This window comes from Carcharhinus amblyrhynchos, chromosome 15 (genome assembly GCF_965287045.1).
Source record: "Carcharhinus amblyrhynchos chromosome 15, sCarAmb.v2.hapA, whole genome shotgun sequence".
Taxonomy (NCBI): Eukaryota; Metazoa; Chordata; class Chondrichthyes; order Carcharhiniformes; family Carcharhinidae; genus Carcharhinus; species Carcharhinus amblyrhynchos.
Genome location: NC_137338.1, coordinates 66,720,299 through 66,744,022, shown reverse-complemented (window position 1 = coordinate 66,744,022; position 23,724 = coordinate 66,720,299). Strand labels below are relative to the sequence as shown.

The following is a 23,724-nucleotide window of genomic DNA, read 5'->3' as shown; positions in this document are numbered from 1 at the left end:
CCTCTGGAAGTCTGGCTGTTCTATTAACTAACCTAAAGCAACTTCTTTACAATGGCTGAAACTTGGGAGATGGTTGTGGAGGTTGGGGAAGTGGGGAAAGGTTGAGGGAGTGGGGGAAGACAAGGGGAGGCAGGGAATCTGAACACCAAATCAGATGGTTCAAAACTGAGCAGCAGCCAAGAGATGTACTCCAGTCAGGAGGTCACACTCAGCAACAGAAGAATAGAATCATAGAAACTAGATGCAGTAGGCCATTAGGCCCTTCGAGCCTGCACCACCATTCATTTTGATCATAGCTGATCAAATTCAATATCCAGTTCCCTCCCTTCCCCGCCCATAAAACTTGATCCCGTCAGCCCCAAGAGCTGTATCTAATTTCTTCTTGAAATCAAACCACCTTTTTGGCCTCAGCTACATTTGGTGGTAGTGAATTCCACACATTCATCACATTCTGGGTGAATAAATTTCTCTTCACTTCAGTTCTACCCCTTATTTTCAAACTATGACCCCTAGTTCTGGATGCCCTCCCAATGGGAACATTCTTTCTGAATCCACCCTGCCTAACTCTGTTAGAATTTTAAAAGTATCTACAAGATTCCCTCTCACACTTCGAAATTCCAGTGAATATAACCCTAACTGACTTAGTGTCTCCTAATTATATGACAGACCCGTCACCCCAGAAATCAGCATCGTAAACCTTTGCTGTATTCCCTCTATAGAAAGGACATCTTTCCTCAGATAAAGATACCAAAACTGCACACAATATTTCAGATATGGCCTCACCAATACTCGATACAATTGCAGCCATACATCCCTATCTCTATACTCAAATCCTCTCACCTTCTTTACTGCCTGTGTGCTTACTTTTAGCGACTGATGCACGAGGACTCCAAGGTCTGAGGATCCATCTGATAAGAGAGGGGATTAAGGGTTATGGGGAGAGGGCGGGAAAGTGGAACTGAGCCACGACAGATCAGCCATGATCTTATTGAATGGCGGGGCAGGCTCGAAGGGCTAGATGGCCTACTCCTGCTCCTATTTCTTATGTTCTTATGTTCTCAATTTACACCCATTCAAGTAATAATCTGTCTTCCTATTATTGCTACCAAACTGGATAACCTCACATTTATCCACATTATACTGCATCTCCCATGCAGATGCCCCCACACTCAGCCTGTCCAAATCATGCTGAAGCATCTCTGCATCCTCATCACAGCTCACCTTCCCACTTAATTTTTTATCATCTGCAAATTTGGAGATAATACATTCAGTTCCCTCTTCCAAATCATTAAAATATAATGTGAACAGTTGGGGTCCTAGCACAGATCCTTACGGAACCTCACTGATTGCCAGTCAGAAAAAAACCCATTTATGCCAACTTTTTGCTTCTCTATCTGCTAACCAGCTTTCTATCCATCTCAGAGGTACTACCTGCAATCCCATGTCCTTTAACTTTACGTAGTACTCTGTTATGTGAGACCTTGTTGAAAGCTTTCAGAAAGTCTAAATAAACAGGAACAGAAGAATGTAGATTGGAGGCAGAAGTTTGAGGGTAAATCAACATCTGACATGCAGGAGGCTTTCAAGTGTAAGTTGATAGGGATTCAGAACCAGCATATTCCTGTAAGGATAAGTATGGCAAGGTTTGGGAACCTTGGATAATGAGAGATATTGTGAGCCTAGTCCTTGAGAAAAGGAAGCATTTGTCAAGACTAGGAGGCTGTGAAAACGCAAAGCAAGTGCAGAATACAAGGAAAGTAGAAAGAAACTTAAGCAAGGAATAAGGAGGGCTAAAAAAGGGTCACGAAAAGTCATTGGCCAGCAGGATTAAAGAAAATCCCAAGGCTCTTTATACATATATAAAGAGCAAGAGGGTAGCCAGGGAGAGGGTTGGCCCAATCAAGGAGAGGGGAGGGAATCTATGTGTGGAGCCAGAGGAAATGGGTGAGGTATTAAATGAGTACTTTGCGTCAATATTCATTAAGAAGGAGGACTTTGGTGGATGATGAGTCTGGGAAAAGATGTGTAAATAGTTTGAGTCATGTTGAGTTCAAAAAGGAGGTGACATTGGGGTTCTTGAAAAACATTAAAGTAGACAAGTCCCCAGGGCCTGATGGGATATATCCCAGAATACTGAGAGAGACAAGGGAGGAAATTGCTGGGGCCTTGAGAGAAATCTTTGTATCCTCACTGACTACAAGGGAGGTCCCAGAGGATTGGAGAATAGCTAATGCTGTTCCTTTGTTTAAGAAGGGTAGCAAGAATAATCCAGGTAATTACTGGCTGGCGAGCCTTACATCAGTGGTAGGGAAATTATTGGAGAGGATTCTTCGAGACAGGATTTATTCCCACTTGGAAATAAGTGGACGTATTAGTGAGAGGTTACATGGTTTTGTGAAGGAGAGATTGTGTCTCACTAACTTAGAGTTTTTTGAAGAAGTGATGAAGATAATTGATGAGGGTAGGGCAGTGAATGTTGTCTATATGGACTTCAGTAAGGCCTTTGACAAGGTCCCACATGACAGACTGGTGCAGGAGGTAAAGTCACATGGGAACAGAAGTGAGCTGGCAAGGTGGATACAGAACTGGGTCGGTCATAAAAAGAAGTCTCACAACACCAGGTTAAAGTCCAACAGGCTTATTTGGTAACACAAGCTTTCAGAGTGTCACTCCTTCTTCTGGTGAGTAGTGTCACCTGAAGGAGTGACACTTAAAAAGCTTGTGCTACTAAATAAACTTGTTGGACTTTAACCTGGTGTTGTGAGACTTCTTACTGTGCTTACCCCAGTCCAACCCCGGCATCTCATATCATGGCTCAGTCATAGAAGACAGAGGGTAGCAGTGGAAGGGTGCGTTTCTGAATGGAGGGCTGTGACAAGTGGCGTTTCTCAGGGATCAGTGCTGGGACCTTTGCTGTTTGTAATATATATATAAATGATTTGGAGGAAAATGTAACTGATTTGATTAGTGAGTTGGTGGATTTGTGGATGGTGATGAGGACCATCAGAGGATACAGCAGGATATAGATTGGTTGAAGACTTGGGCAGAGAGATGGCAGATGGATTTTAATCTGGACAAATGTGAGGTAATGCATTTTGGAAGGTCTAATACCGATAGGAAATGTACAGTAAATGGCAGAACCCTTAGGACTATTGATAGGCAGAGGGATCTGGGTGTACAGGTACACAGGTCACTGAAAGTGGCAACGCAGATGGAGAAGATAGTCAAGGAAGAATATGGCATGCTTGCCCTCATCAGCCAGGGCACTGAGTTTAAAAATTCACAAGTTATGTTGCAGCTTTATAGAAGCTTAGTTATGCCGCACTTGGAATATAGTGTTCAATTCTGGTTGCCACATTACCAGAGATTCACCAGGATAGATAGTTCTTTGGCTTGGTAGATACGGATGTGATTGGTGCAACTTGTGGGCCGAAGGGCCTGTTTGTGTTGTAGTGTTCTATGTTCTAGGATGTTGCCTGGTATGCAGGGCATTAGCTATGAGGAGAGGCTGGAGAAACTTGGTTTGTTCTCACTGGAACAATAGAGGTTGAGGGGGCGACCTGGTAGAAGACAATTATGAGGGGCATGGACAGAGTGGACAGTCAGAAGCTTTTTCCAAGAGTGGAAGAGTCAATTACTGGGGGGGCATAGGTTTAAGGTGCGAGGGGCAAGGTTTAAAGGAGACATACAAGGCAAATTTTTTTTAGACACAGAGTGGTGGCTGCCTGGAACTCGCTGCCGGGAGAGGTAGTGGAAGCAGATATGACAGTGACTATTAAGGGCCTTCTTGACAAATACATGAACAGAACGGGAATGGAGGGATATGGTCCCTGGAAGGGTAGCGAATTTTAGTTCATTCAGGCAGTATGGTTAGTGCAGGCTTGGAAGACCAAAAGGCTGTTCCTGTGCTGTAATTTTCTTTGTTCTTTAAACCCACCAGTTCTCCTCAGTCAACTCCACGAGCGACATCCTCAAAGAATTCCAACAGATTCGTCAAGCATAATTTCCCCTTTGTAAATCCATGCTGACTTTGTCTGATTATACAAATGCCTTCCAAATGCTGAGTTATGAAATTTTGATAATACTTTAGCAACTTCCCCAGTACCGACATTAGACTCAATAGTTCCCCGCTTTCTCTCCACTTTTCTTTTTGAATTGCGGGCTTACATTAGCTACCCTCCAATCTGTAGGAACCAGTCCAGAGTCCAGAAAAACTTAGAAAATAAAACTGAACTGGAGGAAACCCATGTAGATACAGGGAAAATGTGCAAATTGCACAGAGCCAGTCACCCAAGGCCAGAATCGAAGGTGGATCCCTAGTGCTAACCACTGTGCCACCGTGCCATGTAAAGACAAAGAATTCAAAAAGAAAAAATCTCTAATAAGCGAATGAAATGGGACCACGTGGGCCAAACTGCTTCACTTAAACTACCAACACTCATCAGCCACACCAATTATCAGTTAGCTTATAAAGAGGTACCGCCCCACCGTAGAAGCAAAGATTTATTTAGCAGACACAAGGCCCCAATTAAAATATAACGCGGCATTAGTGGGTTGTCTTGGACTTACCTCACATGATGATAATGGGGCTTCCAGTGGATTAAACCTCATGTTGATGGTTTCACCTCTTGAGTTAATTAAAATACTGATCAGCAGGTAGGTCTCAGTGCTGTCCTTTTCACCCAGATTTTCAATTTTTTCTTTAGCAAATTAGCAGCATAAAAAAAAATGCTTCGATTTTAACCCTCCCTCCAGCAGCCAACTGGGTGGATGGAAGTGATATTCTGACAAGACATCCCCACATCCGCTCTCATGTTCAGATCAACAAGCAGTAAAAACTCATGAGGTTAAACACAGACTGGAACAACTGGGTAAGTAACACTATCCAAACAGACCGGCCTTGGGATCTGGTGTCAGGGGATGTGCTAATATAGGAGCTCAATGAGTGCAAGCTTCCGTTCATCCAAGTTGTAAACCTGATCTGTCAGCAGCTTGAAGCATTCACTTTCTGGACAGGGACAGTTTTTGTCTCTGAGGCAAAAGCAAAATACTGCGGATGCAGGAATCCGAAACAGAAACAGAAAATGCCGGAAAGTCTCAGCAGGTCTGATGGCATCTTTGGAGAGAGAGTAGAGCCAACGTTTTGAGTCATCCAGATTTAAAACACTGGCTCTATTGTCTCTCCACAGATGTCGTCAGACCTGCTCACATTTTCCAGCATTTTCTGTTTGCCTCTGGGGCCTCCCCCATACTGTATTCATTACTCCGAGTCGGCCCAATCTGAATGAAGCTGTGTCATTTCCTTACTAAACTGAAAACACAACAGACTGTAGCCAGATTTCTCCGCTGTTGCACCGCCGCTGCCAGTGAGAATGGAAAATTTGGTGCAAAGCCAAATCCCCATTCACAATAGCGGGACTGGAGATTCCCAGCTGCCAGTGAGGACAGAGAAGGTGGGGTGGGGGTGGGTAAAAACACCACAGGTAAATACTCCTCATAAAGTTCTGGAACAGAAACCCCTGCTTTACAGGGTGATTCCCCACCCTGCTCCCTGATAGAGTCACACGACCCTTGGAGCCATACTCGTAATGATCTGGAGTCAGGCACGCTTGGGGCTGTGAAATCAGATTATAAGTTTGGGTTCCACAAGCACTCAGAAGAATTGTCTTCACCTCTCCTATTTCGTTCACTCAAGTGGTCTACATATTGTGCCTACTACTCCGTGGAAGAGTCAAATGGATCTATCTGTTCACGTGGGGTTTCTTGAAAAGAACAATTTTCTTTTCTCAATTTCAATGTAAACTTGATACTCAGTCCGAGGATAATTTTTTAAAAAGCTTTGTTGTCAAATATAAGTATGCTTCTTCACTAGTTTAGGGGAAAACTAGGTAAATTACAGGCAAAGGGCCTTGCAGCCTCATGGCTGCAGTCAGCTCCTGAGAAGGTTCTGGAACAGTTCACCCAGGTGATTTCCTCCCCCCCCCATCCTACTCTGTGATTGGTTCCCTGGATCATGTGACTCCTACTCTGCAGGTTGATCTTAAAAGGGACCATCCCCACACACCGTCAGGGCCGATTGGCCTGTTCCGTTCAGTCAGTGCACTGGGGGCCCAGCCATTCTTAGAATCCTTTTGCACTGCCCTTCTTCCAAGACCCAGAGCGTCACATACGAGAAAAGCAGGAGCCCCACCGGTTTGGGAAGTGGACATATCCCCTCCAGATTTCAGTAACCCACTTTCCTTCAGGTCCCATAGGGAGACTGATATTGTGTGGCCTTGGCGCACTGACCCTGCCTTACCTCTCCCACTGGATTTAGTGTCCTTGCTCGCACTCCTGTGTCCGATTGAACATTGATCAGATCCCACAACAAGGAAAATTCAGGGAACCTGGAGCAGGTGGGAATTATTTTAACACCAATGCTCAAACAGTGTTTTGCTTTTATCTTTAACAGGGCAGACTGTCCCAAGCACTTCACCAAACTATTTAAGGAGATAGATACAGGAGTGTCTCAAAGGAGTAAAGTAAGATGGAGAGACAGACAGGTTAAGTCTCAAGGCAGCTGAAGGCATGGCCACCAAAATCAGAGATGTTCAGAATTCAAGGAACGCAGAAACCTCAGAGAACTGTGGGGCTGGAGGGCATTCCAGAGATAGGGAGGACATGAGGCCGTGAAGGGAATTGAAAACAAGGATGAGAATTTTTAAATCAAGATGTTACTTGACCAGAAGCCAATGTAGGTCAGAGAGTACAGGCGATGAACAGGGAACAGGAATTAAGACACAGGCAGACCTCAAGTTATAGGAGTTAGAATGTGCGAGGGCAGCCAGCAGTGTGTTGGAATAGTCAAATCTGGAAGTAACAGAAACAAGAGTGAGGATTTCAGCAGCAGATGAGCTGTGACAGGGGACAAAGTTACAGAGATGGAAATCGGTGGTCCTGGTGATGGTCCGAATATGAGATTGGAAATTCATCTCAAATATCACTTCGAGGTTACACACAGACCAGTTTAATGTCAGACTGTTACCATGGTGATGTGCGGAGTGGGTAACTAGGGAATGGAATTTGGAGTGAGAACTGAAAACAATGGCTTCAATCTTCCCAATACTTGATTTGAGGAAGTATCTGCTCATCCCGTACTGGATATGGGTTGGGGAAGCAGTTGATAATGTAACAGCAGTGCAGGAGTGAAGAGAGGTCTTATGAGGAAAGGCTGAGGGACTTGAGGTTATTTTCATTGGAGAGAAGAAGGTTACGAGGTGACCTGATTGAGGCATACAAGATGATCAAAGGATTGGATAGGGTGGACAGTGAGATCCTTTTACCTCGGATGGTGATGGCTAACACAAGGGGACATAGCTTTAAATTAAGGGGTAGTAATTATAGGACGGATGTCAGAGGTAGGTTCTTTACTCAGAGGGTAGTAAGGGCATGGAATGCCCTGCCTGCAGCAGTTGTGGACTCGCCAACTTTAAGGGTGTTCAAATGGTCAGTGAATAGGCATATGGATAACATCGGAATAGTTTAGGTTCGAGGGTCATTAGATTGGTTCCACTGGTCGGCGCAACATCGAGGGCCGAAGGGCCTGTACTGCGCTGTAATGTTCGATCTGTGTCCTAGGTGGTAGAGCTGGGGGTCGTCAGTGAAAACTAACACAGCACCTTCAGGTGATTTCACCCCAGGGGCAGCATGTAGATGTGGAATAGGAGCGGGTGAAGGATAGATCCCTGGGGAATACCAGAGATAATGGGCTGGGAACAGGAAGAGATTGTTTGGCTACGGTTAGATAGATAAGATTGGAGGCAGGTGAGAGCAGTCGCACCCAGCTGGACGATGGTGGAGAGGGTGTTGAAGGAGGATGGTGTGGTCAAACCGTGTGAAAGGCTGCAGAGGGCACGAGAAGGACAAGGAGCGGAAGTTTCCCTTTTTCACAGTCACACGGGATGTTACTTGTGACTTTAATAAGAGCTGGTTCGCTACTGAGACAAGACGGAAATCTAATCGGAGGATACAAACATGGAGTTCCGAGAACGATGCAACAGATTTGGGAGGGTCAAGAACATTGGAGAGGAAAATAGGTGGGAGATGGGACTTCTTGAACTGCAGCAAACCCTGTGGTCTAGAAACAAGGACGGCCACAGTTTAAGCTGGCAGCTCACAGCACCTTCTCAAAGGCACGTGGGATGTGCAACAAACGGGTAACAACGACACCCGCACGCCATGAATGAATAAAAAAAAGACTAACATGGTGGCCAGTGTGGATAGTTTGGTGATCAGCAGTTTAGTGGGAAAAGGAGATCGGTCTCATGGACTAGATGGGAGGAAACAATGGGAAAAGCTTAAATCAGCGTTCGTCTGTCAAACAGATGTAAGCTCCTCCCACTCAAGACTCCCTCCACCATAGCTTCTCTCCCATTCAGTACACAACACCACCTCCACAACTCCAGGCAAACTCCCACTGGGTGATCCCTCCCCTGCCAGCCCATCCCTATCATCTAGTCCCCCACTTTCTCAGCATGGACAGGCCACACACACTGGAGAGTCTTTGCAATGGCAGAAACATGTGAAGCGATCAGATTGATTGAAGTATGGCTTTCTGAGGTAAATTCTGGAAGCTGCTGACTGAAGCCTTGACTCCATCACCCACTTCCAAAAGAGATTTCCAAGTTGACAATCAGGATAAATCTGCCTGAAATAGTCAGGGATTTACTCAGCACTCCTGCATTGTGGGACTAATTGCTTTATTCCTGGTCATCACTTTTACATCCTCCCCAATTGGCCCTTTATCATCGTCTGACTTTGCCTGTCTATCAACACCCAACTCTGTAAACTTGTGACTTGTAAAATGCTGCCAATTGTAACTTAACCCACACCAGCCCCAAACCATTTACTGCAAAGACTCAAAATCCTTTCAAATCAGAATTCAGAAGTTGAGAAATATCAAAACTTTGACTTAAAAACTACAAGAATTCAACCAATCACACCTCAATGAAAAATGCAGAATGTTTCCCTCATTTAAGATTAAAATCTTACCATTCATAGTTCAACACCTCTATTCAACAAAGAAAGGAGACAGAAATCAGGAAACTATAGGCAAGTTAGCTAAATGTCTGTCGTTGGGAAAATGCAAGAATCTATTATTGAGACCACAAAAGCAGAACATTTAGAAAGCCAGAATGTAGTCAGGCAGAGCCAACATGGTTTTGTGAAAGGGAAATCCTGTTTGACCAATTTATTTTGGTGTTTTGCAGGTATAACAAGTTGTAACGTCCTAACTATGTTAGAGGTTGTGGGTTTTCCACAGAAAGAGAAAGATGTGGTTTGCATACATACATTCAGCATGATACACAACAGGTTTATTGCAGGAGCTTGTTAACTGTGTAGAGTAGAAAATGAAACTGAAAAGAAGCCTGTGGAACATCCCAATTACATCACCATCAAAGCATATGGCCAACTCTTATAGTAATCGTACAACCACTTAAATAAATAACACAAGTAAAAGTAGATAAAGTGAGAGGTGGTATACTTGGATTTCCAAAAGCCATTCAATAAAGTGCCACATCAAAGGTTACTAAACAAAATAAGGGTTTATGGTACTGGGGGTAATATTAGCATGCAGAGAGAATTGACAGCAGGAAGCAGAGAGGAAAGTCATTTTTGGGTTGACAAGTTGTAACAAATGGAGTGACACAGGGAGCTGTGCTGGTGCCTCAACTAAAATCAATGTTTAGGATCAGGCTAAATTGGGAACTAAATTTGCTCCTGACAGCAAATATAGGAAAGTAAGTTGTCAAGAGGATGAAATGGGCAGGATTTTTCCATCCTTCCCACTGGCAGGATCTTCTAATCTTACCAAAGCTGGCCGCTTTGACAGGAAGAATAAAAGATAGATTAAACGGGAGAGATTGCAGAGCTGAGATACAGAGGTGTCCGGGTACATGAATTATAATTACAGGCACAGAAAGTGATTAGAAAGGTAATTAATTGAATTGTTGGGTGTTTATTGCAAGCAAAATGGATATTCTTCATAAGTAGGGATGTTTCACTATGGTTGTACAGGGCATTGGTGAGTCCGCATCGAGAGTACTATGTATAGTTTTGGGATGGGATTCTCCGATCTCATTTGTCGCTGCCCCATTGCCAGCGAGAATGGAGAATTTGGCACTCAGCCATTCACTGCAGCAGGACTGGAAAAGCCCAACTGCGGGAAAGGTTGGATGTTTCGGACATTGATCTTTTTAGTTAAGAATTGCATTAGGAACAGTTCAGAGACAGTTCGCTTAGCAGATTCTGGGAACGAGGGGATTATTTTATGAAGAAAAGTTGGACAGGCTGGGCCTGTATCTATTGGAGTTTAGAAGAATGAGAGGTGTACATAATGAAACATACAAGATCCTGAGGGGACCTGACAGCATAAATGCTGAGAGGCTGTTTCTCCCTTTGTGGGAGAATCTAGAATTAGGGTACACAGTTTAAAAAATACAAGGTCTCCTATTTAAGGCGGAGATAAGGTGAATTACTTTACTCAGAGGGTTGTTAGCCTTTGGAAGTTTCTTCCTCAACAGTAGTGAAGGCTGGGCCATTGTTTTATTCTCAGCTGAGTTAGGTGGATTTTTGATCAACGAAGGAACAAAATCCACAGGCAGTAATGTGGAGTTGACACCACAATCAGATCCATCATGATCGTATCACATGGCAGAGCAGGCTCGAGGGACCTAATGGCCAACTTCTGCTCCAAATCTTATGCTCAAGTGCTTTCACTCATGTTCTTACAATTTGATGCTCACTTTAGAATGATCACCATCCAGTGACATTAGAGTCCCCAGTCAGAGAAACTGCAGTATGGATACTGCCCCAAACACACACACACCATTGTGACTCTCCAATAAGGATTTAGCAAGCTCATTCCCAAATAGTTTCATAAGAAACTCTGATGTCAACTCTGTTTGAAAGCAGGAGTAAGTGCAATCCTTTGCAGAAAAACAAATTTCCTGTTTCTTTTTACTTTGTGAGCGAGAGAGATCGTGGAGAGGAAAATCAGAGAGACAGAGAGAGAGAGAGAGACAGGCCAACAGACAGGGGGAGGAACAGTTCCATCACCTATGCTTTATTTCACTTTATTTGGTTCATTCAAAAGCAATTCAACAATCATTATTTTCCAAGCACCAATCAGAAAAGACTTGCTTCACTGTCTCTGGATAGATCTGTTAAAAAGGTCTTTCCAAATCCTCTCTCGCCCCAGAAAACCCAACACACTGTGCTCCAGAGAAAGTGGCTGAGAAACAGGCTGAGCAGAACAACAGAGAGGCTCAGAGAAGCTAAGAGAGAGAGAGAAAAAATATATAGTGGTAAGAATGAATGATAATGTCTCTTTACTTACTGTTACACATAAGATTTATTTAAGTTGTCTATTTATCAGGCTGCACTAGATAAGATACATGCCTTGTATTCATGTGGCAATGCAGAACCGTGCATTGCTGATAAAGAGACATCCTGTCAAAACTTTTCAAATTGCACACATCAGGCCAGAACACCAGGATTTCAAATTGTCACCTACAGGCAAAAGTGTTGGGCATTGCACTTTTTGTTGAATCAAATATAAGTATGGGGGACCATAGTTCCCTGGTGTGTTCTCCATGGCAATGGCTCAACCAACCAGAAGTTGATTTGCCAAAAAAGTCAGCACCTTTTTCTCCTGCAAACAAAATTTAACTCTTCTTACATTTGTCCTGATGTGTGCACACCTTCCAAGTTGCAGTAATAACGTATGAACGGGCAGAAAGATTAAGTTTAGGGCCCCTTGAGCCTTCTCCGCCATTCAATAAGTTCATGGCTGATCTGATTGTAATCCCATTTCCTGCAAACCCCTGATAACCCTCTTGTTAATCAAGAATCTATCTAGCTCTGCTTTCAAGGATGCTGCTCCCACTGCCTTTTGAGGAAGAGAGTTCCAAAGACTCACCACCCTTCAAGAAAAAAAACCTCTCTTCATCCTTGTCATAGAGATTTACAGCATGGAAACAAGCCCTTAGACCCAACTTCTCCACACTGCTCTTTTGTTTTTAAACCACTAAGCTAGTGCCAATTGCCCGTGTTTGGCTCTATCCCTCTATACCCATCTTACCATGTAACTGTCTAAGAGTTTTTTAAAAGATAAAAGTGTGCCCACTTCTACTACTACTTCTGGCAGTTTGTTCCAAACACTCACCACCCCTGTGTGTGAAAATATTGCCCTCTGGACCTTTTTGTATCTCTCCCCTCTCACCTTAAACCTATGCCCTCTAATTCTAGACTCCCCTACCTTTGGGAAAAGATGTTGACTTCCTAGCTGATCTATGCCCTTCATTATTTTACAGACCTCTATAAAATCATCCCTAAGCCTCCTATGCTCCAGAGAAAAAAGTCCCAATCTATCCAGCCTCTCATAACTCAAACCAAGTCCCAATGGCATGCTAGTAAATCTTTTCTGCACTCTTTCTAGTTTAATAATGTGCTTTCTATAATAGGATGACCAGAACTGCACACAGTACTCCAAGCCTGGCCTTACCAATGTCTTGTACAACTTCAACAAGACATCCCAACTCCTTTATTCAATGTTCTGACCAATGAAACTAAGCATGCTGAATGCCTACTTCACCACCCTGCTCACACATGACTCCACATTCAAAGAGCTATGAACCTGTACCTCTAGATCTCTTTGTCCTGTAACTCTCCCCAACACCCTGCCATTAACTGAGTAAGTTCTACCCTGGTTCAATCTACCAAACTGCATCACCTTGCATTTATCTAAATGAAGCTCCAACTGCCATTCATTAGTCCATTGGCCCAACTGATTCAAGATCCCGTTGCAATCCTGGATAAAACTTCTTCACTGTCCACTATGCCACCAATCTTGGTATCATTTCTTAAATGGGTGACCTCTTATTTTTAAACAGTAATCCCTAGTTCTAGATTCTGTGACAAGAGTAATTAAGGTCCCTTCAGGAACTTAAAGGTCTTGATCAAGTCACTTCTTACTCTTCTAAACTTTCGTGGATACAAACCTAACCTTTCCTCTGAAGACAATCTGCCCATTCCTGGTATTACTCTAGTGCACCTTCTCTGAACTCCTTCCAATATCTTTCCTTAAATAAAGGAGACCAATTTTGTAAACAATACACCAGTTGTGTGTCACCAATGCCCTGTACAGTTGATGTGGAAATGCCAGCGTTGGACTGGGGTAAGCACAGTAAGAAGTCTCACAACACAAGGATAAAATCCAACAGGGTTATTTGATAACACAAGCCACAAGCTTTCAGAGCGCTGCTCCTTCATCCGGTGAGTGGAAATTCTGTTCACAAACTGGGCATACAAAGACACAGACTTAATTTACAAAATAATGTTTGGAATGTTAGTCTTTACAGCTAATCAAGGCTTAAAACGTACAGACAGGTGAGCGGAGAGAGCGTTAAGCACAGCTTAAAGAGATGGGTATTGTTTCCGGACAGAACAGTTAGTGAGATTTTGTAAGTCCAGGCAAGTCATGGGGGTTACAAATAGTGTGACATGAACCCAAGATCCCGGTTGAGAACGTCCTCATGTGTGGAACTTGGCTATCAGTCTCTGCTCAGTGATTCTGCATTGTTGTGAAGGCCGCCTTGGAGAATACTTATCCAAAGATCAGAAGCTGAATGCCCATGACTTCTGAAGTGTTCCCCAACAGGAAGAGAACACTCTTGCCTGGTGATTGTCGAGCGATGTTCATTCATCCATTGCTGTAGCGTCTGCATGGTCTCCCCAATGTACCATGCCTTGGGACATTCTTTCCTGCAGCGTAGCAGGTAGACAACGTTGGTCGAGTTGCAAGAGTATGTACCATATGCATGGTGGATAGTATTTTCATGTGAGCTGATGGCATCCGTGTCGATGATCCGGCACATCTTGCAGAGGTTGCTGTGGCAGGGTCGTGTGGAGTCATGGTCACTGTTCTCCTGAAGGCTGGGTAGCTTGCTGCGGACAATGGTCTGAGGTTGTGCGGTTGTTTCAAGGTAAGAAGTGGGGGTGTAGGGATGACCTTGGCGAGATGTTCAACTTCATCAATGACAGCCAAGGGCTTAATTTCTGCCCCAACACCAAAATAGACCCCATCAGTCTCAGAGCAGACACCAAAGAATTCATCAGGTGAATGAGGCTACGGGAGTTCTTCCACAAACCCCAAGAGGCCAACAGCGAACACAATGAGACAGCCAATGAACCGGAGCAGCCGACAGAGAGATCCGCAGTGCAGCAACCAAACAGGAAGGAATCGAATTGGACTCCTCCGGAAGGCTGCTGCCCTCAACTTGACATGTATGTCCAAGCCATCGGAAGGTGTGTCAACACCAAATTCATCAGCCGCACTCACGAGACAGCCCCGAACATCACCCAAGCACAACGCAACGCCATCCGCGCTCTCAAGACCAACCACAACGTTGTTATCAAACCAGCAGATAAAAGAGGGGTCATCGTCATACTGAACAGAATGGATTACTGCAGAGAAGTGTACCAACAACCGAACAACAAGGAACACAACAGACAGTTACCCACAGATCCGACCAAAGAACACACCCGTCAACTCAACAGACCGATCAAGACCTTTGATCTGGACCTTCAGAGCACCCTCCGTGCTTTTATCCCACGTACTCCCCACATTGGAGATCTCTACTGCCTCCTGAAGATATACAAAGCCAACACATCCGGCCACAGGGCAATGGGACCCTGTGTGAAAATTTCTCTGGCTACATCAAAGGTGTCCCGAAACCCACTGTACAAAGAACCCCCAGCTTTTGTTGCATTACAGACTTCCTATAGAAACTCAGCACACATGGAGCAGTTGAACCAGGAGCACTCCTTGTCACAATGATGTCACGGCACTCTATACCAGCATCCCCACAACGATGGTTTTGCTGCAACTATCTCAGTACTCAACGCCAACAACTGCCAATCTCCAGATGCAATTTTACATCTCATCTGCTTCATCCTGGACCACAATGTCTTCACCTTCAACAACCAGTTCTTCATCCAGACACACGGAACAGCCATGGGGACCAAATTCGCACCTCAATAAGCCAACATCTTCATGCACAGGTTCGAACAAGACTTCTTCATCACACAGGACCTTCAACCAAAGCTATACACTAGATACATCAATGACATTTTCTTCCTTTGGACTCATGGTGAACAATCACTGAAACAACTATATGACGACATCAACAAGTTCCATCCTACCATCAGACTCACCATGGACTACTCTCCGGAATCGGTTGCATCCTTGGACACACGCATCTCCATCAAGGATGGTCACCTCAGTAATCACTGTACCGCAAGCCCACAGATAACCTCATGATGCTCCACTTCTCCAGCTTCCACCCGAAACACGTTAAAGAAGTCATTCACTAAGGATAAGCCCTCTGTATACACAGGATCTGCTCAGTTGAGGAGGATCGCAACAGGCAACTCCAGACGTTGAAAGCTGCCTTCATAAGAACAGGATATGGCACTTGACTCATCGATTGATAGTTCCAACGTGCCACAGCGAAAAACCACACTGATCTCCTCAGAAGACGAACACAGGACACGGCGGACAGGGTACCCTTCATTGTCCAGTACTTACCCAGAGCGGAGAAGCTACGACGTCTTCTTTTGAGCCTTCAACATGTCATTGATGAAGACAAACATCTCACCAAGGCCATCCCCACACCCCCACTTCTTGCTTCAAATAACTGCACAACCTCAAACAGATCATTGTCCGCAGCAAACTACCCAGCCTTCAGGAGAACAGTGACCACAACACCACACAACCCTGCCACAGCAACCTCTGCAAGACATGCCAGATCATCGACATGGATGCCATCATCTCACGTGAGAACACCATCCACCAGGTACGTACTCTCGCAACTCGGCCAACATTGTTTACCTGATATGCTGCAGGAAAGGATGTCCCGAGGCATGGTACATTGGGGAGACCATGCAGATGCTACGACAACAGATGAATGAACACTGATCAACAATCACCAGGCAAGAGTATTCTCTTCCTGTTGGAGAACACTTCAGCGGTCACGGGCATTCGGCCTCTGATCTTCGGGTAAGCTTTCACGACACATGACAATGCAGAATCACTGAGCAGAAACAGATAGCCAAGTTCCATACACGGGGACAGCCTCAACCAGGATCTTGGGTTCATGTCACACTATCTATAACCACCATGACTTGCCTGGGCTTGCAAAATCTCACTAACTGTCCTGGCTGGAGACAATACACATCTCTAACCTGTGCTTAACCCTCTCTCAACACATTGCCTGTACCTTTAAGACTTGATTACCTGTAAAGTCTCGCATTCGAACCATTATTTTGTAAATTGAGTTTGTGCCTTTATATGCCCTGTTTATGAACAGAACTCCCACTTACCTGATGAAGGGGCAGCGCTCCGAAAGCTTGTGGCTTGTGCTACCAAATAAACCTGTTGGACTTTAACCTGGTGTTGAGAGACTCTTTACTGTACAATTGAAGCTTAGCCTCCCCACTTTTGTAGTTAATTCCCCTCGCAATAAATTATCACATTCCATTGGCTTTCCTAATTACTTCCTGTACCTACATACTAGCCTTTTGTGATTCATGCACAAGTACACCCAGAGCCCTCTGAATCTCAGAGTTACACAATCTGACACCAGTTAGATAATTTGCTTCTTTTTATTCTGCCAAAATGGATAATGTTATATTTGTCCACATTATACACCATTTGCCAATAACCTATGTCCCTTTGTAGCCTCCTTGTGTGCGCTTCACACTTTACTTTCCTACCCATCTGTGTGTTTTCAGCAAATTTACAACCCTACCTTCAGTCCCTTCATCCAAGAGATCTATAAAAATTGTAAGAAGTTGAGGCCCCAGCTCTGATCCCTGTGGCACACCACTTGTCACATCCTGCCGACTAGAAAAAGATTCATTTATGCCAAGTATGTTTCCTGTTAGCTAGCCAATCTTCAATCCATGTCAGTATGTTACCCCCCTGTCCTGCAATTAGAGGGCCCTGTGCACCACAACCACAAGTGAATTCTTGCCTTTATAATTTTTCAACCCAAACTACTTCTCCATTCAGATTTTCTGAACTTAGGTCACTCCTCTCTAATGTGCTAATACTACATTTACTTAAGACAGCCACCCCTCCACCTTTACCCAACTTCCTTTCCTTTTGAAATGTCATATACCCTTCAATAATCAGGTCTCAATCCATGTTTTACTGTAGCCACATCTCTGTGATAGCTATCAGGTTGTACTTCTTTTAGTATTATCACATTGTATGTATTAACTTCTATTTCAGCTATCACTTCATCTGTTTTGTTTTGAATGCTACATGCATTCAGATGCATAGCCTTTAGCTTTATCCTTTTACTACTTTTGTAGCATCCAGCCTTGTCCACTGACTTACTCTTAGGTTTATGGTCTCTGTCCCTTCCTTTCATGGTCAGTTTATCATTTCCCATTTTAGTACCTTTCTCTATTGCCTTGTCTCTACTCTTTGGTTTATCACATTTTCCAAAATTTTGATTCTTTGCCCGCAACATTCAGTATAAAACTCTCTCTACTTCCCTAGTAAGATGGCTCATAGGACATCAGTCCCAGCATGGATCAGGTATAAACCATCCTAGTGTTACAGATTCTACTTTTCCCAGTACTGGTGCCAATGTCCAAGAACTGGTACACACTTCTCCCACCAGCCATTCTGTTTTCTAATATTATTTGTCCAATTCCAGTGGCTCAGGTAATAATCCAGAAACTGTTACCTTGGAGTTTCTGCTTCTTCCTTTGGAAAGCAAAACTCACCGTCACAATATTTACAAACACCTTCAAAGGTGTTTCTCCAGAGATATAGACTCTACGCACCATGTTCATGCTCTAGCATGCCTTCTCACTTCTAAAAGTATGTGACAGGCAGAAACAGCATCTCCCAAACTCACCACCACTTCCATCGAGGACAAGGGCAGCAGATACTTGGAAACCCACCTGGAGGTTCCCCTCCAAGTCACTCATCACTTTGACTTGGAATTATATCACTGTTCCTTCACTGTCACCGGGTCAAAATCCTGCAACTCCCTCCCTAACAGCATTAAAGTAAAGTTTATTTATTAGTCACAAGTATATTCATGTTGGAATGAAGTTACGATGAAAATCCCCTAGTCGTCACACTCTGGCGCCTGTTTAGGTACACTAAGGAAGAATTTAGCATGGCCAATGCACCTAAATAGCACATTTTTGGACTGTGGGAGGACACCGGAGCACCTGGAGGAAACCCACACAGGCACAGGGAGAACGTGCAAACTCCACACACACAGTGACCCAAGCCAGGAATTGCAGCAGTGTCCCTGGAGCTGTGAGGCAGCAGTCGAACCACTGTGCCGCCCTCTGTGGGTGTACCTACACCTCAGGGAAAGCAGTGGTTTCAAGAAGTCAGTTCAGCACCATCTTCTCAAGGGCAATTAGGGATGGGCAATAAATGCTGACCTTGTGAGTGACACCCACATTTCATAAATTGGTAAATGCTTTAAAAAAAAAACCACAAGATGATTACAGTCTCTCTATTTCCTACACTGGATACCCACCAATATATGTTCCCATGATGACATGTTAATTACTGTAAGGGCTTAAATCACAGAATTAGCAGTGGGATGCCACAAGAGAGAGAGTTGAAACGTGGAAATAAAAAGGAGCAAAAGGGAAATTCTCGGATACAATGCTGCTCTTTTTCACTTCCACATACTCATCACTCTGAGTGCACGCGCTCATGTTCTCTTTCTCTCTCTCACTCATTCATTCCCCCACACTTGCATAAGGATGACGGTCAAGCTGAATTACAAGATGTGAATGTGATTGGTTTCAACTTGTGGCCAACAGACAGACAATCTCTACATTATAAAAATCTACAAGGACATAGTTCAGGAAAAACAGAGTGGAGGCCAAGGGTGGGGATAGAAATTGAGCAGGAATGGAATCAGCTATCAGCAGGATGGATGAGGAGGAGAAAGGACGAATGGGTTCAGACTGTGGAGGGCATCAATCAGGAGCAGGAGAGGGAGATTAACTGGGAGAGGAGGAATCACTTACAGGGTGATGGGGATGGTACATATTGATTGGGATAGAGCAGTGTAAGTTGGCAGTGTCTCCTGTGGAGTTAAATGCAAGACCCCTGCATCTCCCAATGTCACTGAGGATTTTAGACACCTTGTATCTTGCAGCTAATGGCAGTTCCTTTAAGGCCAGCACGCTAGGCCACAGGCCTCGGGCCCACCATTTGTTTAGGGAGGCTTCAATTAGACTGCAGGCCCCTATTGACATCCAGAATGTTCCTAGTGCCCGTTTTAAACAGGGACACTGAACACCTCTGCAATTACCAACGTGGTGGGCAATGTATCTCAGCAATGGAAAACCCAGCTGCCACTGTGGACACTTTGGGCCTATTTCAGACCTTTGGAACGATCGGTTTTATCAGATTCCTACTTGAAAGGATAATAATGATCTTTTTGTAGCATCTCCAGTAAACCTAGGACCACATAAATGTTGTGAATGCCTTCCATAAAGGGCTGAAAGGAAGTGAAAACCAAAGTCAGCTGATGCACAAGGGGTAACCTTGACAAATCTAAAACTCAATCACTTTTTAATCATTTCCCATCCTTAATTCCCCTCGAGAAGGTGGTAGTGAGCTGCCTTCTTCAACTGTTGCAGTGCTGTGATGTAGGTCCACCCAGTGTGCTGATAGCTATTGTGACCCTGTGCCAATAATTCAGTCAAGGCACTGCTGGAACATACTAGAAGTTCACAAATCTCAACTTCTGTTTGAGCTCTCCCTCACTCCCTCAGTCTGAGGGTAAAATCTGTCACTAGGTTAGGTGTGTGGACTCTGCCTGAACCCATAATGAAAAGTCCATCAGCAAATTGTCAAGGGTCCGTCCAGTTAATCTCCTCAAACTGCAGGACAACAATGCCATCGCTTTCTGGGCCTCTCTACTCACCAGACGCTCCATTTCCTGTTCACGGAGTCTCTCTTCCTTTTGACGTTGATGATAACCCCTTAAATCTTCCTCGTTGCCCCCAATCGAGCTGATGCTGCTGGTGCGCTTGCGGAAGGCGGGAGAAGCAGACCGCTGTCCCAGTGCCGTCAGTTTAGCCCCGTCGGCAGTGTGGGGCTCCAGGGGGCTGCTCTGACTCCAGAAGACCTGGTCGATGCCATCGGCAGAGAAGTCCCCCCCTCCGTTCTGATACTCCTTCCTCCTGGGATCGAGGATAAACGGACTATCTCTGCCGTGCAAATGGGGCGAAGTTAGGGAGATCTTCTGAGCGACCCTCGGACTTCCTGTAACGTGATGTTCCTCATGGCCTTCCGCTGCGTTACTCGAATACGGTGACACTGTCTGGTTTGTGTGTGGGTAATGAGCTTCTTTCATTGGTAGAGGGAAGTACCTTGGACCCAAATCCCTAGATTCATCCGAGACATTTGTCAGTTTGAAACAATCACCAGACTGAATGGACGCAAACGGAACCAGATGGTTGTCTCCGGCCTTGTGTAGTTTCGGGAGGGAGCGACTGTACACTCCCATTTGCCGGAGGCAACTCGCGGATGCTTCCCTGGCCCGCGAACCAGATCCAAAAGCCCCTTCACCAATGGCAATCCTACCCCGGGCAGAGGGGCAATAATCGATGGGGTTGGACGACAGATACAACTTGCGAGCCATCCTCGGGCTGGACGGCATGCTGGCCGACTCCTTGCCACGGTTTACAGCGGCCCGCACTGACCCGAGGCCCAAACAGGTGCTCTCCGGCAATGTTGTGTCGTCCCACGCGCCCCATTTGGAGGGGCTCTCCATGAAGGGCCTCCCGTAAGCAAGGCCCTGAGCTCGCGAACCATTCCACAGCTCCTGTCTCCTCCCCCAGTAGACGTCATAGGGGGAGGAAGCCATGGGTGACAGGGGACTCTGTGGAGGAGTTGGTGAGCCCGCCAGCTGAACCGCCGACCTGACGGGAAAGAACCTCTGGAAGCCACCACTGGCTGGTCTGTCCGCAGCGGTGGGAGAGAACTGAGGGTAAAACGGTGGCGGTGTGGCATTGCGACTGGTGAGCACTCTGGGCGTGAATCGCCTTCCTTCAGTGGGCGAGATCTCGGCGGGGCTCCGGGCCCTCCCATCAGTCCGTGCCACATACCGACTCATTTTCATCAGGTTAACCACATTCTGCATGGCGTTGTCATCTGCGTAGCCATGGCAACTCGATTCCGATCCAAACTGTCTGGAGGCCGGGCTCTGGGTTGCTGCCTGGTATTCTCTGATGTTGGGAAAATCTGTCAGAAATAATATAAGAATTAGACCAGATTTGTTTCAGTTTCTGTCCCCAGACGATCACAGAATCATACAACCCTACACTGCAGAAAGAGGCCCTTCAGCCCATCGAGTCTGCACCGACCACAATCCCACCCAGGCCCCACCCCCATATCCCTACATATTATACCCACTAATCCCTCTAACCTAAGCATCCTAGTACACTAAGGGACAATTTTAGCTTGGTCAACCTAACCCGCGCATCTTTGTACGTTCTGGACACCACCCCAGTGAGCTGTACCCCAAGAGAGCTGGTTGGGGAGTCATTGCGATACTCCCGTGGACTACAGATTATTGCTGGAAACGCAGGATTTACACAGTGATATTTAGATAGTGAAAGCTACGAAAAGCTAGTGTGAATAGTACTTTGCAAGGAATATGAAAATCAACAGTAAATTATTTCCATTTGAGACAGAGATGTGGAGGAATTTCTCCTCTCAGAAGATTTCAGGCTGGATCATTGAACATGTTCAAGGCTAAATTCAGTAGATGTGTGACAGGGAAGGGAGTTAAGGGCAATGGGGGCCAGGAAAATCGAGTTAAGGCCACAATTGTGTCAAATGACAGAACAGGCTAGATGGACTGAATAGCCTAACCCTGCTCCTGATGATGTTATGACCTTATTTAAAACAGACAGCCAATGGCAACTCCGAATGACAAGATATCTTAAATGACTACTTTGTGTCAATATTCACGATAGAAGTCAACATGCAAAACATCCCAAGAAAATTAATATTAAGTCAACAAAATAACACATTAGCAGCATTAAAGAGTCACAAACCTCAGGAGCCAACGGTTTCAATTCCGTGGTTTACCAAACATAGGGAAAATATTGTTGATATCCAAATTCTAATCTGCCAAAGTTCTCTCGAATCAGGGAGTGTTTTTTTAGATTGCAAAATTTCTTTAAAAAAGAGTGGGGGCGGGGGGGGGGAGGAAAGAGTGGGAGGAAACCAGGGATTTATAGATCAGTTAGCCTAACATTTGCTGCTGGGTAGTTACGAGAATCTGTAATTAAGGACAGAGTAACAAAACACTTCAGCGGATCAGGAGAGAGAGCGCGGATTTATGAAGGGTGATCATTGCCTCATGAACCTTCTGAGGGGGGTTGAACGGGGGATTGTCTATGATTTTCAGAAGGCATTTGATAAGATTGCTCAGAAGAGACCGTTAGTTAACATTGAAACCGATGGAATTGAAGGGGAATTATTGTTAGGAAACTGGCTGGGTAACGGGAAACGGAGAGCAAAGATATTGGGCAGGTTCACCACGTTTTCTGGCTGGTGAAGTTCAAGCTAAGATACAGCAGCTTTCTTTGCTGGAGAGAGTGAGACTTAGCTCACAGTCAGTTCTATTTTCCCACCAGTGTCCCAGCCATCCCCACCTGAAGATGCAGTACGTGAGGGTGGGACACAGCACCTCAGGCATTGAAAATAAACACAGCAATCCTGTAAGCACGGACAGACAAAGCAACTCGCCCAACCTCCCAGAACACCACGTTAGGCCCCAAATATTCACGTCTCCTACCTGGAACCAAGTTGGGTGAGGCGATTACGTTCTCATTGTCGGGCTTCATATTCTTTATCCGTCTGGCTTCGATGGGATGATTGAATCGAAAGTAGTTCGATTGGCCGAGGCACAGAATACAACCTGCAGTAAACAAATACAACAGTGTCATCTGTTTTGGAGCTCCACCTTTCCAGGGACACCTTCCCCATTTCTGACTGACGTGTGACTAGCAATAATATGATTATGAATCTGCACCAGATCACAGGGTCAAAGCTGCCATGATAGTTCTCCCCGGTGGTGGGGTAGCTGAAGGGTGCCACCCCTGGCCGACTGTGGTAGTGGTGTAGATCGGGCAGGCAGTCGCAGAGGACCGACAGATCTCTCCCACCACATCGGGCCTTCTCCCGTGCCCTACAACGAGGAAAGGGGGGAGATGGAAACTGGGGACACTTCCTTTAATATTAATTGGAGGCAGAATGATCCAGCATTGGGATATGACAGGATTTCAAATGGAAATCTTGCCAGTGTGGCCAAGGTGGTTAAACTGACAGATGGACAGACAAATAGAAAACATACACCCAGTTATATGAACTCTCAGATTTATCAACACGCACAAACCCAGACACAGCCTGCAATGGGATCGCAATAGATTGAGGTGAACAAAACGTGGCAAGTGGAATTCAATGTGCAAAAGTAATACATTATCCACTGGTGTCCAAGAAACGGCAATCAACAATAGAGTCAGAACTATTCAGGAGGCCATTCAGCCCAATGCTTGTATTCTTCTCCCTGTAGAGCAATCCACTCTATAAGCTCTGCTTTCCTTCTTATTTCT

The 23,724-nt window shown here is 45.1% G+C and overlaps 1 protein-coding gene across 1 annotated transcript in view; it reads right to left on the bottom strand.

Annotated features, from left to right (window-relative positions):
* Positions 1–23,724, bottom strand: part of phldb2b (pleckstrin homology-like domain, family B, member 2b) — a 174,621-nt gene that overhangs the window by 117,408 nt on the left and 33,489 nt on the right. The window contains exons 4-5 of the mRNA XM_080204108.1: positions 22,908–23,030; positions 20,022–21,343 (exon numbers count right to left, since the gene is read on the bottom strand). Of these exons, the coding sequence (XP_080060234.1) occupies positions 20,022–21,343; positions 22,908–23,030 (1,445 nt within the window). The remainder of the gene's footprint in view (positions 1–20,021; positions 21,344–22,907; positions 23,031–23,724) is intronic.